This window comes from Ammodytes marinus (genome assembly GCF_949987685.1).
Source record: "Ammodytes marinus genome assembly, chromosome: 8".
Lineage (NCBI taxonomy): Eukaryota > Metazoa > Chordata > Actinopteri > Uranoscopiformes > Ammodytidae > Ammodytes > Ammodytes marinus.
The window spans coordinates 7,956,583-7,970,556 of record NC_137212.1 but is presented as its reverse complement, the minus strand read 5'-3'; the positions used below and the strand labels follow the sequence as shown (position 1 = coordinate 7,970,556).

The 13,974-nt window shown below is 40.3% G+C and overlaps 2 protein-coding genes across 2 annotated transcripts; both read left to right on the top strand.

The window, feature by feature from the left end:
- Positions 1 to 255: 255 nt before the first annotated feature.
- LOC307253974 (beta-1,3-galactosyltransferase 2-like) lies at positions 256 to 1,394 on the top strand (the record flags this gene model as incomplete). Its single annotated transcript, XM_080032197.1, has 1 exon — positions 256 to 1,394. The coding sequence occupies exon 1, from the start codon at positions 267 to 269 to the stop codon at positions 1,392 to 1,394; it is 1,128 nt and encodes a 375-aa protein (XP_079888323.1). The 5' UTR covers positions 256 to 266.
- A 4,434-nt stretch (positions 1,395 to 5,828) lies between these two features.
- kng1 (kininogen 1) lies at positions 5,829 to 13,243 on the top strand (the record flags this gene model as incomplete). Its single annotated transcript, XM_080032196.1, has 8 exons — positions 5,829 to 5,894; positions 6,584 to 6,727; positions 7,043 to 7,159; positions 7,625 to 7,700; positions 11,203 to 11,372; positions 11,763 to 11,873; positions 12,047 to 12,145; positions 12,923 to 13,243. The coding sequence occupies 8 exons, from the start codon at positions 5,829 to 5,831 to the stop codon at positions 13,241 to 13,243; spliced, it is 1,104 nt and encodes a 367-aa protein (XP_079888322.1).
- Between the last annotated feature and the right edge of the window lie 731 nt (positions 13,244 to 13,974).

Below are 13,974 nucleotides of genomic sequence, written 5' to 3'. Positions count from 1 at the left end.
TTCTCATTTCAGATTAGAGAGAGCAAGCACAGAAGAGGTGACAATTATCCAATCCTGAAGAAGATGAGACGTAGAGCATTGTGCTCCTAGCTCCATCAGGGGCCCTTTTAACCTCTCTGTATGCTGCACTGTGTGAGTCCACCAGTAGGCTCACTCCAACCGATCCACCAGCTCAGATAACTCTCTTACTGTTGGCAACCACATGTTTAAGGTGACTGTATGAGCAGCTACTCCAGCAGACGCAACTTTCTGTGACCCTGAACACCATGCAGTGGACCATCAAGCACTGGCTCTTATGGACCCATTTGGCCGGCCTCCTGACTGTGCTCTTCTTCTTCATCATCATCACCCACCAGCAGGATTGGTTGCCTGGACCTAGTGGACCCCCGAAGAACCAGAGCAGCTCCCTGAGGAGCCTGTGGTGGGGAACCCCAAAGCCTCTGCTCAACATCAGTTCTAAGCAGGTGGATGGGTTTGCTGGCGAGGCAGCTGGAGGAGGAGGAGCCATGGTGGGAGTAACTGGGCTTGGGCACGCCATGAGCACTAAAAACAGTTTACAGAAGCAGATGGGTGTGGGAGGGCCGTACCGCTACATCCTGAACGAGCCCTTAAAGTGCAGAAACAGCACACCCTTCCTCATCCTCCTCATCACTTCAGAAGAAGGAGGGGTAGAGGCCCGCAACGCCATCCGACAGACATGGGCAAATGAGACCATAGCAAAGGGCCCAGGGTTTGTCCGTCTTTTCCTCCTCGGCACAAGAAAGATCTCAGACACCTACAAGCCTAGCAGCATAGAGAATGAGAGCCATGTTTACCACGACATCATCCAACAGGACTATCAGGACACCTATAATAACCTGACCATCAAAACCCTGATGGGGATGTACTGGGTTACCACGTATTGCCCGAACGCCTCATATGTGATGAAGACAGACACTGACATGTTTGTGAATACTGAGTATCTTATCCAGAATCTGCTGAAGCCTGACCTGCCTCCCAAGCAAAAGTACTTCACTGGCGTTCTCATGAACAGCAATGGACCAATTCGAAACAAAAAAAGCAAGTGGTACATGCCACCAGAGCTGTACCCAGGTGAGCGCTACCCACCATTCTGCTCGGGCACAGGGTACGTGTTCTCTGGGGATCTGGCCAAGCTGATATACCGGACCTCTCTCAGCATACCCATGCTGCACTTGGAGGACGTTTATGTGGGGATCTGTCTGGCGAATCTGCAGATTGAATTAACGCCATCTCCCAATAATCCTTTTAACAGTTGGCGAGTGCCTTACTCCAGTTGTGGGTACAGAAACCTGGTCACATCCCATCGGATCTCCCCCAATGACATCATCAAGTATTGGAATGACATGCAGAGAAACAAGAACAACATGTGTTAAGATAAAGGGGTTTCAAAGAGAGAGGCCTCCTTCATGCATCCTGTGACGAGTACCTTGATCCACAAAGGGAAGATGGTCTGCAGCAGTTGGGGGATGGTGAAATCAGACCATACACTATTTGGGGAAATGAGTTTATGTAAATTCAGGTGCCAACCAAAGTCTGGTATTTCATGCTATTGTTAATGCGTAGTACATTATAATGCCTCACTACAAATAAAGTAAAATAAGAAATTGTTTAATAAAAATACATTTAAAAAAGACAATTGTGTTTTCAGAGACAAGGGAAAATGCACATGCATTACAATGAAAATTGCATTAAAAGTGTATTTTCTCTCAGATGGCATTATTTAAATAACAAAACAGCTTTATAGAAGACAAATAATGTGAAATGTTTCACTGATGGTGGTTTCTAATTTAAATGTATTTATTTTTTGCATGGGATCTCCAGTGACCCTGTCAGTAGTCCATGTTTGTAAAATATGTCGGTAGAAAGAGGGTTAAGGATAGTTTTACTGAACAATGTTTTAAACACTCTGTCTTCATTTCATAAATGTGGCATTCCATTTAACTTCTTCTAATTGCTAATTTAAGTTTCACACATTCGAAAGTGAAGTTTTATGATTTAAGCAAGCACAGAGATAGGATCCTACCGCAGACACAGGGAGGACAGTTGAATGAAGTGGTTTTGTTGAAGAAATTGACTTAAATGAGGCCTGTGTCGGCACTTTACAGTAAATAGCATTGTAGACGGCAAATTGTTTACTAAATGAAGATGATGTGACCGCGCTTCTCCGAAGTGTAGTTGGCGTGACCGCAGTTTTTTCACGCAGTTGTCTAGTGACTTACTCTGACGTATTGTCCAGTCCGCCACATATTACACTCGGGATTTTTCGGAAGTTAGAGGGGCAAGAAGCAGGGGAGAATTCCCATCCGTCAGTGATGGGTGACCATTTAACTCGGGGCGTTACTTTATAAAAATTAATCACTTCCTCTTTAATTGAAAATGTTTAGAATTTTTTGGGATGTTTCAATACATAACTCAAAAATATATTTTACATTGGTTATGTCATTTTGTGAAGTTTTAATGCAAAATCTTTACATATTGTACCTTTAATGTAATTATTTTCATTCAGTTATTTGTTTTTATTTATTATATTCCCACTACAAAATATATTAATATTACAGGAATGCTGAACAACATGAACAACAACAGTCTAAGATGATAACTACTTTGATGAGACCTGCAATAAAGTATTTTTATAAAAAATAACAGGAGTGAATAAAAACAGACACGTGATGCTATTCTAAGGATGAATGCTAGTAAATGTTCATGTTGTATTATGTAGGGTGGCTGACAGTGTTGTTTCTTCTTGTTTTTCATTTATTAAAATCCCACTTGCTGTATGCACTTACAGGTAACGGGCATTGAGTATGATGGGACATATAAGTAAAATGGCCTCACCTTTCTTTACTTGACCCATGTGAAACTCCTGAAAAAACTGATAATTACTTAACAATCAGCTGATAAAGAGTTGCTAATAAATGGAATGTGTTACTAAACAGAGGCGAGCTTGTCTTTTCCTCTGTTATGCTAAACTAAACTAACTGCTGCTGGATGGAAGAGCGCTAGCGTATCAGTCTTCTCATGTACTATAGCTCTCATGCAGAAAGTTGAATCATAGCCTATAATACTTGAATATTCCTATGAGTTCTTCAGAGGTCAAATAATTCAATAATGAAAATGAAACAAAACATTAAAATAAGTGGAAGGTTTAAAGAAAATAAGCAAAACTTTTTGTGCTAAAAATGATGTGTTTTTTTTTTAACCTTTTTCAGATGTGACACCGTGTGGGACCCACCTAAGCATTTCAAGATGTATATGTAACCACTAGAGGGAAGTATTATGCTTCTAAAAACCAGCTCTTGTCTACATGTTCACACTATCACAAGTATGTGTTTCTTTACAATCTCAAACATATCTGTAATGTAATATAATGCATAATGCATAATAATAATAATAATAATAATAATAATAATAATAATAATAATAATAATAATAATAATAATAATAATAATAATAATAATAATAATAATAATAAATTGTATTTATATAGCGCTCTTCTCTCACTCAGCGCTTTACAAAACAAACATAAACAAACAAAAAGAACATGTAGAGTTGGGTTGGTGGGTGAACTATTAAGTGCAACATAGCCAATGATCAGTCCGGGAAGTGTGTGGGATTAAGGCATGTTGTCATCAGTTTGACTGGTGTGCTGACCTCATCGTACTTGTTCTGAACAAGACAGAACAACACACAATGTCTGCATGAGACATCTGTAACATATAGGGGAGAACGGGGGAATCTGAGGCATCGGGTAATGTGAGCCACCCCCTGTATCTAGGCAACGGAAAACATTTGTGGTCATGTGAGATATATGTTTTCAAGCCCCTCTCATTTCCCCATGGCCCTGAAAGAGAGGACCTCATGGTGCTGTGGTAAGCATGTTTTTTTTTCACCAAAATAGGTATTTTGCATGTAAAAGTAAATTTTCTTGCTGTCAACTTAATCAACTGTTGTGCCAAAGCAAATGTATTCACGTAGAAAAACTTCTATCATACGTGTTGATGAACTACCAACATATGAAACCATGTGATGATATTAGCTAAAGATTAGCCTGAAATGCTAAGAGAGGTAGTTTTTTCTCAAATTGTGGTGGTGGGGGAAAGTGAGCCAAATGCTGTGGGGGAAAGTGAGCCACTGTCTCACTTTCCCCCACCATGAGGCACAAGTTAAGTTTAGTCTTAAACATATTTTAATGTAATATTACATGACATATGTTTTATTTTAATGTCATACACATTGTAGAAAAGCCATCATGCCAAGGAAATACACCAGGAAGACGACCTGGGGCAACCACATGGAAAGAGCACCTTCTCATCTTTCCCTGTAACCTTCAGGGCTGGAATGTAGAGTAGGCCTAGTTGTAGAGTATAACAGGCTGATGTTATAATCCAGTTGGGTCTTCTCCTGTGTTCTGAGTCCCAGACTGTTCTTGCTCGTTCTGATTTTCCTATGCTTTGACCCCCAGACACTAGCTGGCTCTAAGGGTACTGTGTTCTGACCCCCAGACTGTGTTCTAATCTAACTGGTTCTATCTTTCATTTGAATCTTATTAAAACCTTTTGAATTATAATATGTTGTATTTGATTTTGTTCAAAGTTACTTTCAAGTGTTTAGAAAATGTGCTTTGCTTAATCGACCAAACCCCATCATTCTTTTACTAGTCCGACATTAGTTCTGGAATGTGTGGCTAGCTTTCAGGATTCTTACTGTTACAATATGTGTTGTTAAGGTAGTTTCAGAGTGGAAAAAGTAAGTGGATCAGTTTACCCCACAGCTGGGGTAAAGTGAGCCACATGACAACTTTTTTTAAAACAATCATATTTTCACTGCCCTTTGTCTTGAAAAAATTCTGCCAATGCCCATTTCTAGGAAACATCCTGAATTAATGGGAAATGTGTAAATTTGAGTGATAAATCATTTTAGCTAGCTTAGAGGGGAGCAAGTGTAAAAAGTGGCTCAGATTACCCCGTTCCCCCCTATATTGAGAGTGACATCTGAGCAGCAGTTCACCTCATTTAACAGAGGAGCTGTGGGGAAATCAGAGTGGATAAGGCTAAAGGTCGGCAGGGACAAAGTACAAGCTAAAACACACAAATCACACACACAAACACACACACACATGCAACGTCCCCTAAAAAAGTACTGTTAAGGATTTTTTTGCTAGCTTACAGTGAGTGTCCATCAAGTCTACTTATTGTGGTTTCATCTGTGTATGTGACCATGAAGTAGGAGATGTTTGCCTATTCAAAGTCACTCCTAAGGAAGTTGGTAAATCTTCTTACTTGCTCTCTTTTCGCTCTGATACTGACTGTTGTATTGACTTGACAAGTAGGAGTGCAAACAAAAGAGCAAACATTTACTCTCCTTTCCCGACTGAGCGCTTTAAGCATTAACGTGTGTGTGTGTGTGTGTGTGTGTGTGTGTGTGTGTGTGTGTGTGTGTGCGTGTGTGTGTGTGTGTGTGTGTCCTCTGTACCCTCCTGTCCTCTGTGTCTATCAGTGTGTCATCATCTCTCTCAGGATTCACAGTTTGAGGAAAACTAAACTCAGCAGTCCATCGACAGCAGGCCACTCCATCTGCAGAAACCGTAAGTGCTAAATGTTTAATTTGTTTTTGAAGATTTGGCAATAATAACCATTCTTGTTTTTTTTAAATAAGGAATTTGATATTGATCCGGCAAACACTGCCAGAGTTAGGAGGCCATGTGGACATGCAATGCACTCTCATTGCACTGATAAAGTGTTCATTTTCTGGTTTACCTGATTTACCATAAGTAGCAGAGCAGAGCCAACATCCATCAGCATCAGACCATGAGGAGCCGATTGGGGCTGTGTGTGCTGGGCCTGCTGTGCCTCCACAGCTCAGTATTTGGGCAGGTAAGGAGAAGGAAAATCAAACATTCCAATGCCTGACAGGTTTTCTGGTTTACGACTTAGATTATACTGTGAGAACAGATGATGATTATGCTGCAAAGGGTTAAAGCAGGGATGGAATAAGTATTTAGGTCCTTTACTTAAATTGTAGTAGTAATAACACACTATAAAAATACTCCACTACAAGTAAAACTTTACTAAAGTAGCAGGACAGCGTTATCTACAAAAATGTAAACCAAAAGTACTCATACATAACTGGCAAGTTACCGTCCTATAACAATTACATAATTTTATATAATTAAAGATGAAGGATCATGTAAAAAGCATTTTAGCTTACACACTGCAACATGGTGTATAACATATGTGTAATAACATAGTGCTGCCTAAGTGGGGTTAACTAGTGACTACTTATAAAAATGCATCATATTTTGCAGTATGCATATTTATTCTATGGAGAGGATTTTTTTTTATAAATAGTAACTTGTTAGTTTACAAGTTGTATTGAGTAGAATAACCATAATTCCCATTGTATAAAGTGGTAGGATGTTTATTTGTGTAAATAATTGTTTCTGACTTTTCACCACTGCAGCAATGTTTGTGTATTTTTACAGCTTTCAGAGAAAAAATAAAAAATAATAATCCCAAGCAGTAAGGCAGAACTAATTTTGGGCATTTTCCTCCTCTTCCAGGAGGTAACAGAGGTGCAGCCCGGCGTCCTGATTTTCTGTGACGACCCGTCTGTAGAGCAGGCCGCTCACAGCGCCGTGCACAAGTTCAATGAGGAGATGAGCAGCGGACACAAGCTGGCCCTCTATCAGATACTAACAGCCAGCAAGGTAGTGACAGGATAAAAAAGGTTGTGGCTTTCTGCATATTCACTTGATTTGATATTACGTAATCACTGATAGCTAAATTACCTATATCAGACAAATGTAGTGTGTTAAAAGTACGTTTCCAAATGATTTCACTGTTGTGTGTTATTGTTGTGAGGGGATTACCAAGACATTCTTGGAAAACAATCTTAGACACTTTGACCTCTGGTACACACTGATTGCATGTGTGTGTGTGTGTGTGTGTGTGTGTGTGTGTGTGTGTGTGTGTGTGTGTGTGTGTGTGTGTGTGTGTGTGTGTGTGTGTGTGTCTCTCTACAGTCAGAAAACGGCTCAGACTCTGTGTACTCGCTGCAGTTCACCAGCAGGAAGAGTGACTGTCATGTTGGGAGCAACACATCCTGGACAGAATGCAACTACCTGCCTTATGCACGAAGGGTAAAAAGCATGCAATAAAATAATACATCTGCTTATCCCTCAAACACTTGTAGACATGGAAGCAGAAGTTAAAGGTGGAGTCAACGATTCTGGACAAAGTTTGTTGACAAAAATCCCTTTTTGTCAAAATCTGAAATATATCTCCCCACAATACACAGCCTAGGCTACTTAAACTGGTATGTAAACAAAGATTATGTTAACTAAGGGGTCCCACCGTCGATAGCAACCGGCCTGTTTACAGAGCCTATGTATTAACCATATAAACACTGGATTTTTTTAGTTAATACACAGTACAGACAGGTAGCGGATTGTGAGGAGATTTTCAATTATTTTCACAAAAAGTGATTTTGACAACAAGCATTCTCCAAAATTGCTGACTCCACCTTTAATGTAAAAGTTATTATTATGATTATCGATATCACAACTCATAATTCTGACATCACCCACGCCTGTTATTCTCCTTAGAGGCCGTTTTCATGCAATGCCACTGTCTACATGACAGAGACCGAAGCAGACACCAGACAGGTGCACTGTCTTCTCGGTGAGTGAGTGAATGAATGGCAAGAGATAATTGCGTGTTTTTAACAGTTATGACACACAAGTAGGCCTACTACCAGTAACATTTTGACTTTAATGAAGCCGGTTAGAGGAGAAGATTGATGCCAGTCTTATGTTGGTGCATGGGATAGAAATGAAGCTGGAGCCAGCAGACAGTTAGCTTAGCTTAGCATAACCACTGGAAACAATGGGGAAACAACTGGCCTGGCCTATGTAGCCTACATATATAATGTTTAATTCTTACAAAACCTGAATGTGTTAAGCCGCGAGTTGTTATGATTACCTCATGAATTGACTTCCTCTGGTTACGTTGCATCTGTTCCCTGCCAAAAGCCCAATTATCAGGCATATAACCTCCACTAAAACCACAACTTGATATTTTCACAGCTTTTGTACGAATAGAAACAAAAGAGATTTAACTAGTAAACTGTAGTAGACTTTTGCTACTTTCAGACAAAGCTAGGCTAGCTGTCTTTTATTCCCTTGTGTTTATGCTAATTGGCCTCTGGTTGCAGCTCCCATCTGTTCTCTGCAAGAGAGCAAAATCAGCATATTGAACAGTTTCTATTTGTATTTATTAAAGTTAATAAAGCTTGAACAGATGATACAGCCCTTTGCTAACTTTGTCTTGAGTTTTCTGAAGAGTTAAATAATCTGGGACAAGCAATTTGTTTTTTATCTGAAACCTCAACGGAATTTAAAGTGAAGATTATTTCATATTTCTCTCAGCAAATAATATTAGTAGAAATAAATGCTTCAACTTGGGAACTCAATTAGGATAATAACTGCAAAACCTGTGGCCCATTGTACAGACATTATCCAGACAGTTTTATCAGGTGTATTGGTTCAGTCCAACATGATTATCAGGGGACAGCATATTTCTCATTAAGAAAACAGTGAGTCATTGAGGAAAGTGCACACAGGTGGGCGTAGGGAATACATTGTGATTTTGTAATATATCAACACTATGTGCAGCCATGGAGAGCTCAATATTAACTTATCTCACCATGAAAGGTAGTGACAGTGTAGACTTTAGACTGTTTGTCTAATCAGCTCACTGTGCGCCTACACAGTAAATAGATTCTGAGTTTTCTCTATCCAACTTTCAAAATGTTTTGCAACTTTTAATGGCTCCATTTGGAAGAAAAGTAAACGCGTGAATTAATGTAATATTGGGAGTCTGTCCTCTGAGAAAATACAAGGTGTGCGTTTCTAAACCTGAGGTATCAGAACAGGTAAACTTAAGTCAAAATAGTGCAAAAATAAAACCAACATTTCTCTAATTTTACTTTTTTATGAATGATAACACTGCAAATATTATTTGACCAGACAAACAAACAGACAGTAACATCAGTTATCACATACTTACGAGAGCTGAGAACAGCCGTGCTTGCAATTTTTCTTTAGTGTATTTATCACCTGAAAACGATATGCTATTTTCTCACGATCTCGAGAAAACAAAGGGTTGTTCATTTGCTATTGTTACTATTGCATTTTGTTATCTTGAGACAACAAGTTATCTCAATATAATCAACCTTTTATCACAATAGAGCATTCCCTCTTCTGTTCATTATCTCACGATCTTGAGAAATCAAAGCACGTTTTCTCCAGCGATGTTATCACAAGATAACACAAGAATTCAGTCATGGCCACTTATGCTGATGATACTCATTCATAAATTTTAGTCACAACTTAACACTTTTTAAAACTGTTCTTCGTGAGTTTGACAACATCATTGGAGTTTAGTGCTTATTTAATGTGAAAGTTGGTGCTTTGGGCATAACTTTCCTTAACCTATAAAGTAAACATGACACCCTCTCCTATATGTCATTGGACTCCATCTGCTTTACATACAACTATAATCTTCCATTTTGACAAACATTTCTGAACATGTTACGATACAGAAAAGTTGTATCTTACCTTCATCTCTTACATGGAAGATTAGAAGAAAAATGATCTACCTGTATAAGCTTCACTTCTTTCAGAGCTTTGCGTTTTTACTATCTGCACAAAGTTTATTGAACATTTCCAATAGTTTATGATAATGAAGACAGCGTACGGGAATTCTGGAAGAATTTTCCTCATGTTCAAATGGAAAGTGGAGATAAAATAAATCTTAAAACTAATTCAAGATTTTAAAAACTTTAAAAAAAATACTAGAAAATCCCGCAGAGATTTTGAAAGTACGGGCAGCCCTGCGCAGGCCGCCAATCCCCGCGTCGGCGGCGCCCCACCCGTCGGCCGGGCCGAAAGCTTCTACGAACCTCCGCCGCGGGCTTTCCGAACTCCAGTCCCGAGTTGTGGCCGATTGAAGGTCGCAATCGTGGCAAAACGGCACGAAAATGGCCGCTCTTAGCGAAGACGTTTTCGTTAAGGGCGGCCATGTTTTTTGAGCTATCTGGCTAATACACACGTGTACGTCGGTCACCTGATGCTGTGTACACAATTTGGTGATGATAGGTTGGAAATCCACAAAGTAGATGTCACTTGACTGAATTTCAGGTCATGTAAATTAGGGAAGAAAAAAAATCATGGCTGACCCCTATGGTCCAAGAGGCTTTATTGTGTAAGAAATTTCAAGTCAATCAGAGTCAGTGGGAGAGGGGCGTGGCCTGTCAAACATTGCATTTTTGAATGATGGTTTTCGTGGCGCCCCCTATGGGTTAATCTCGACAAGTTTAGAGGGCCATGCTACCACATGTCTTCTGCACATATCCTGCAAGTTTCATGATGATAGGACCTATGGTCAATTAGTTATGGCTAATTTGTTATTAAGCCTCGCCCCTGCGTAAACGTTTTAGTCAATGTCGGCCATATTTTTCAAGCTTTCTTACTAATCTTTTACGGGCATGTGTGTCATAGTCCCCCGAGGCTCTGTGAGAAATTTGGTGTTGATAAAGTAAAATTTGAGAAAGTTGTGGTTCAAACCCTGTTTTTCAGTTTATGCTAATTAGCGAAAAATATTCCCTGGCGGATTTATATGGTCCCAGAGGCTTTTTTGTAGAGCACCCTAAAGTACACCTGTGTGAGAAATTTCAAGTCAATCGGATTTACGGTGTGAGGGGCGTGGCCTCTCAAAGTTTCTTCAGTCGGGGCTTAATAACAGCGCCCCCTAGCGGAAATTCAAAAAACTGTATAATAGCACACCATTCGGGGTAGGGACGGACGTTCTGTGAAATTTTTGCGTTTCTAAGTGAAACGGTGTGGGAGGAGTAGCAGCTCGAAAATGTGGCGGAAGAATAAAAAGAAGTAAGAATAAGTATGGTGGAGAGTAATAATTACGGGCCCTAAACAGAGGGCCCGTACTTAATTACTTAACTCTGCATATACCTAGTGTCATCACACATTTCTTATTTTTTATAAATCTGGTGAACCATTTCAGTTTCTGCTAATATCCTTGCATATTTTACTGCCCAGATCAAGGCTTATGTACTTTTTAACAAGCCCAACATTTGAGATGACTTGACCGTGTCTTCCCTCTCCAGATGACCACATCAACCCAGAGAAAGCTCCCTGTCTGGGCTGCGCCCAGGAGATTGATGTTAACTCAGAGGACCTCAAGGTTCCAGTGTCTGTCTCCATCTCCAAGTATAACACCATGTCCGACTCTACTCACCTGTTCACCCTGCATGAAGTGGGACACGCCACCAGACAGGTAGACAGTGGGTGATGGGTATATTATACTATTCGGCCGTCAGATACCATTCCCTCGATGTTTAATGTTGTTTATGTTTAAAGCCCCTGTAAACCCAAATCCACAACATCCTTCTAACTATGTCATTTGGGGAGTTAGTTGCATGATAGTAATCATCTGAAAAGAGTAAGGCATATTTATCAATCCAAATGAAGATATTGTCATTTAAGTTGAAGACATTTTACAGATAGTTGGTGTAGATGAGGCAAGCATTGCTCTGGTTCTCATGACAGCATAAGTATTTTGAACCAATCACAGCAGCCAGTTATCCCTAGCCCAAGGGGAAATATTAATGTTAGAGGAAACAATTATTCTCTTCCACCTATACTGTCTTGATGTATCCCTGTATAGGTGGTGGCAGGTTTCAGGTACAATCTGAGGTTCGATATGAAGAAGAGCAACTGTGCCAAGACTGAACACAAAGACCTCAACGAACTGTGTGTCCCCGATGACCAGGATGTGGTAAACAAAAAATAACACGTCACTGTATGACATAACTGTTATCGTTTCTAGGATCATTTGACCTGAAGTGTCTCTGATTGTGTGTGTGTGTGTGTGTGTGTGTGTGTGTGTGTGTGTGTGTGTGTGTGTGTGTGTGTGTGTGTGTGTGTGTGTGTGTGTGTGTGTGTGTGCAGGAGTTTTATTACTGTAACTCTACAGTGGATGTGGCCCCATGGAGATTTGAGGCCCCGCAGGCCGAAATAGAGTGTGAGCAAGGAGCACTGCCTCCCACGGTGAGACTCACTTTACACAAAACACACAAACACACAAAACATTAGACTTTTCTCCTCCTTTAGAAATCCATCTAAAGTCTGTTTGTGATGCCTCCTATAGGGCTTGTTTTTTCTAATTTCATGAGCTAAATATGCTAATGTTTCAAATGCTTTTCCCATCTTTTTGAAAAGTACTACATAAATAAACATTGATTATACAGTGATTGAATGTTCAAGTCCTCACTGAGAAGTTTAGTGTTCAGTGTCCTGCTCTGGGACTCTTCAACATGTGGACAGGAGGAGTTAGGGATCGATAATGACAATACAATAATTGGATGACATTACTCTCCTTTGTTGTCACTGTCAATCCTAAACGGGGGGTGTGGGGGGGGGGGGCTGTGCCACACTTTAAGCACAACATTCTAAATGTGTCAGTAAAAAAAGATTGTTTTCCAACTGTGAAGTGTCAAATCAAGTGTATTTATACAGCAGATGTATAACTGCTGAGGTGGACCAAAGTGCTGTACGGTAAAAATGGTAAAACGATAAGAAGAAATACATCATAAAATAACATGTAAAAAGCAACATCAAAAGCAAACTTTAAGATATCATAAAATAAAAAGTAAAGGTACAAACTAGTGAAAACTGCTGAGATAAAACATTCTCATCTAGAGAACAAGGACCAAAGAGAAGAGGTGGGTATTTTTTTATAATGATGTGGTGCTGGCCATAGAAAAAGTTGATTAACCAGTCCAACCCATTCACCCAGTTGTTGAACACCGTATTCCTTTTCTTCAGCTGTTCTCCAGACGGCGTCCTCCTGGCTTTTCTCCACTCAGAAACCTTCTGTATGACCGTGACGTCCCCTCCTCCGCCGCCCCTCCTCCCCCTCCCCCTCCACCTCCCTCCCCGGCCAAGGAAGAGTCTTCTGAGGAGGACACCACCTCATCCAAACCTCCCGGCTCCAGCGACAATAGCCCCTTCCACTGCCCCTCCAAGCCCTGGAAAGCTTTCAATCCAAACTCTCCACCGATGGCTGCCGGTGTCCCAAGGCAGCTCCCGGTAGATCCCGATCCTGGAGCAGATATGGCCTTGAAGGATACAGACCTTCTGGGATAACATGTTTTCCATTTCCATTTAAAGAAATATTCAAAATAGTCTCACTTGTCACGCTCTCCCAACACATTTTTTTTTTGCTTGTTTATTTTGTAGACGTCAGTCCTCTATTATAGGCCTACTGGGCAGCTCCTTTGTGGGAGTTCTGTGGATTTAAAACTGTCAAAGCAAAATGTATAAGTTAATCAAACAAAAGCAACCCCACAGCAACCCCATAGCTCCCAAGAATTCACAGGCAAAGTTTTTTTTAGAGATGTGATAAAAATAGGAGAGTGCATTGGAAATCTGTCATTTTTCAAAGGGAAAGATCTGCAGGAAAATAAAATTAAACTTTGCTTTGTGTACTGGCTTTACGTTTGAGTATTAATTCACCTCAACAATTTCTTTCAGCACTTTTTGGGCATTTTTATGCTTTATTGATAGTCAGAGAGACAGAGGTGAAATGGGGCAGAGAGGGGAGTGACATGCAGAGAACGACCGCGGGCGAGAATCGAACCTGGGTCTCTGCTATGAAATGCAGCAGAGGTCACGTAGTGGTTTTCCCTCTGACACGGAGACCCATGACTTCCACTTCCGTTGCCTCTAACCATCTTTCCGGTCTTTTAATGTTGTTGTTTCTAAAATAGAACAAACCATTTGATTCACTTAACAGTTTGGCAAAAAAAATAAAAATGCACGCAACACACGTGAAACTATTTAATAGACACTAAGCTGTTTTTCTGCGACATTAGTGG